General features: G+C 42.0%; 1 protein-coding gene across 1 annotated transcript in view; it reads left to right on the forward strand.

Moving 5' to 3' along the window:
• The first annotated feature begins 376 nt into the window (after positions 1 to 376).
• LOC106937577 (neural cell adhesion molecule L1-like protein) overlaps positions 377 to 3,774 on the forward strand; it is a 45,157-nt gene continuing 41,759 nt past the window's right edge. Inside the window, exons 1-2 of the mRNA XM_015019147.1 lie at positions 377 to 523; positions 2,200 to 2,311. Coding sequence (XP_014874633.1) covers positions 406 to 523; positions 2,200 to 2,311 — 230 coding nt within the window. The 5' untranslated portion in view covers positions 377 to 405. The remainder of the gene's footprint in view (positions 524 to 2,199; positions 2,312 to 3,774) is intronic.

Here is a 3,774-nt window from a genome sequence, read left to right on the forward strand (position 1 = left end):
AAGAAGAAGCGCGCGGTGCATGCTGGGATAGTTGTCAGAACGCTGGTTTGTAATCTATTAATAAAGTTTGACTGACCTATCTACCTACCGACCGTCTAGAATCAGGTCGTCTGCAGGTCATTTAGCACCACGTTCTCCACCAACATGCTGTGCGCTAAGGGAGAAGGTGACCATTGTCCGGCCACGTCCCGGCTCTCCTCGCCGACTGGAGTCGGACTGTTTTGTTGACATTCCTTTTAGTGCAGCTCCATCTAGTGGATGCATAACGTAACTCTAGCCTCTACTGTAGTGTCTATTCTATGCGCCTTATAATGCGGTGCGCCTTATAGTGTGGAAAATACGGTAGTAATAATGTAAAACATTTGCATTTTCCCCGTTGCAGACTCCCCAGTGGCCAACAGGAAGATGCTCGGCGATACCATCTTTTTACAGAACGCCAAAGCCTCTGACAGCGCCGTCTATCAGTGTGAGGCCTCCAACAGACACGGGACCCTTCTGTCCAACGCCAACATCATGATCATGAGTGAGTAAAACAAAAAATCTCTGCAAAGCCTTTGTGAGGATGGTAAATGGACTGAACTTATATAGCGCTTTTTCCAATCAGTTTTGACCACTCAAAGCGCTTTATACTAGAGTCACATTCACCCATTCGCACTCACATTTATACACCGATACACAGATCGGTAGCCAATTTGGGGTTAAGTGCCTTGCCAAGGGCACATCGACACATGGCAGGTGGAAGCTGGAAGCGCACCTACAACCTTCCGATCGCAAGACGACTATTCTACCTACACAGCCACTGTCGCCCCAGAGGATGTGTCAGACTTTACCGCCGGAGAGCCGACATATGCCCATAGAGGGGTGAGGAGCCCAGAGAAGAAGCTCTGTCTGCTGACTGTGTCATTGCACTCAGCCTGGCTGCTCCCCCAACAAGAAGCAACAACATTCTGTTCTCCGCCATTTATATGCTAACAAGTTCGCCCTACATTCTGCGCACATTTCAACGCTATAAGATCAGCACAGGAGTGCAGATAAAAAATACCCACCAAACAGTCCAGCGCTTTCTGTCTCCATGTGGAGTTTCCGCTCAGCGACACAGGAGTTAATAAAGCCGGACAGCTTCTGAATGCTAAGTCCCGCTTGCTGCTGCTTCGCCAAACAAAAAGGAGAGACGGAGCATTTTAATGAGGTCGCTGTGGCTCAAACTGATAAGGTGCATATGCTCCACTAACTCATTATTGGATTGTTTTCTGCTTTCATTTCATGTTCGCATTCCTTACAACCAGACTGCCGACTTATTTATTTCACTTACACAAAAGAATTTGTAGTTAATACACACATACGACAACTGTAAAATGCTGTCACCTCATTTAACCTGCAGCTGCCTTTGCTGTTTTTGTCAAGTGTTTGTGCTTCCTTAAAAAGTCTCAAATTCATGTGTCTAAAATTAAGACCAGAAATGTCTTATATTCATAAAAATGTCAATTGGCCTTGAAAACATTAATCACAGATCTTAAAATTTGTCATGGCAGAACAATTTAATATAGTTTTGTTATCTACATGGGACTTTCCTATCAGGGAAACATTTCACTCGCACACAAACTTGTTTGTTGCATTCCTCCCTAAAAATGGTGACAAAGATCTATATTCCTTCTTTGCCAGCTAATCAGCTAGCTATATTTTTTTACCTCTATTCTGGGTACTAAGCCCAAACGTCATCCAACCATCCCCAATATATGTTTTTTTTTTGTCTTAAATTTCATTCAAGGTGACATTAAAAAGGTCTTTAAAAGCCTTAAATCCATGTGTCTAAAATTCATTTGAAAAAAAAAATTATTTCACCTTAAATATGTTAATTGAAGTTCTTAAATTTTGTAATGGCAGTACTGTTTGAGTCATACACAAACAACACAGCCACATTGACAGTTTTTGCTATACTTTATTGCTATGCAGCTAGTTCTAACCATCCTTTATATTTATAGTTTTTTCAGTCTTAAATTTCATTCAAGCAGGCATTAAAAAGGTCTTAAAAAATCTTAAATTTGAGTTACTGAAACCTGCAGACACCCTGGGTATAAAAGACTCTAATCTCACAACCTGTCAGGTTTAAAAGTCTAAAAAGAAAAAAGCGACATCTTGATTTGTACACAGCTTTTGCTCTTTTAAAGAAGTTAAATTCAGTTGTTTTGTTCTTTTCAGATTTACAGCCTATGATTCTGACCAATAACGGGGAGGACTACTCTGGAGTGGAAGGAAAGGGAGTGATGATGCACTGTAAGGTCTTCAGTTCTCCTCCTTCAGCAATCACTTGGTAAGCCCAACACACCAGCAGGGAGCAGTAGAGTTTCAGTAGGTTAATTTGTGTTGTGCCCTAGTCAGATTCAAGCTAGTGTTTCAAAACATGCCACTTGCAGTGCATTGTAAAAGTATTGGCACCCCTTAAACATGTCAGTGTTCTGTCACAAGACAGCTGCAAACTTGAACGTATTTATTTAACAGACCAGGGTCTGCAACCTGAACCTTACACAACAGCTCTTAGTAACACTGACTTAAAAGGATTGAGTCAACTAATATTTTGAAAAGAAATTTAATAAGCGTGCTGGTTTAAGCCCTTTTTCTTATAATAAATTGATATTCTTTCACTGATTCACACTAAAAAAACAGTGGTATTGTTTTAGATCTATTGTGATATTTATCAAAAAATGTAAATTGTTTTTTTTTTATATATATATATATTTTTCACCTTTTATGGCTCTAAACAAGTCTTATGTAGCTGGACAAATATGGCTCCTAGGATTGTAAAGACAACAGATCAGTTGTAGACCAACAATATGTAGTGTGTAAATGTGAAGTGGAAGAAAAATATATATATATTTTTTTTTCATTTTTAGCTTTGGAGGAAGAAACTTTTTTGCAACTATAGATCATGAAATTAAAAACTTTGGTCCTAATTGAAGCGATGCAATAATAATGCTATGATTTTATTATTTTTATTTTTTCTTGTTTTTACTTTTTGTCTTTTGAAATGAATTAAGAAATATGCATATCATAAAAAACAACATAGTAATATTGGTAGTAAGACATGTAGAGGCAACAACTGTCAAGATGTGGTGGTTTGGTTGAGGTGAGGACGCGGACGCAGGCAGACCCAGGATGTATGTGAAAATGATGAATTTAATGATAATCAAAGGCACGGAACAACAGAGAACTGCACGGGGAAAACAGGCATCACACGACATACGACAAGGATCCGACCAGAGACAAGGACAACAGGTGGGTTTAAATACACACGGGGTAATCAAGGGGATGAGACACACCTGGGAAACAATCAACGGGCAGGACAGGACAGAGACTCACAGGAAAACAGGGCTGAACACAGGAAATCTCAAAAATAAACACACAGAAACACGGATCATGACAGTACCCCCTCCTCAAAGGGCGGCTACCAGACGCCCAACAGAAAAGTCCAAAAACAAACAAAAAACAACCCAACAGGGTGGGCGGAGGGGCGACGGCAGGAGGGCCAGAGTCCAGAAAACAAAACTAAATCCACACAGGAACTTAAACACAGGAAAACAGTCCGGGGGCCGTCCACGGTACAGGAGGCGGAGCTTAAGCCGCGGAGGGCGGCGACGTCGGAGGCAGCGCTTGGGCCGCGGCGAGCGGCGATGCCGGCGCAGGAAGCACAGACAAGGAGGCAGGTCTGGCGGGCCGGCAGGAAGGCCGGCTGGAGTCTCTGGAGGGCCGACAGGAAGGCCGGCTGGAGTCTCTGGC

Source organism: Poecilia latipinna, unplaced genomic scaffold (genome assembly GCF_001443285.1).
Source record: "Poecilia latipinna isolate Pla-1442-1.1 unplaced genomic scaffold, P_latipinna-1.0 Scaffold2382, whole genome shotgun sequence".
Classification (NCBI taxonomy): domain Eukaryota; kingdom Metazoa; phylum Chordata; class Actinopteri; order Cyprinodontiformes; family Poeciliidae; genus Poecilia; species Poecilia latipinna.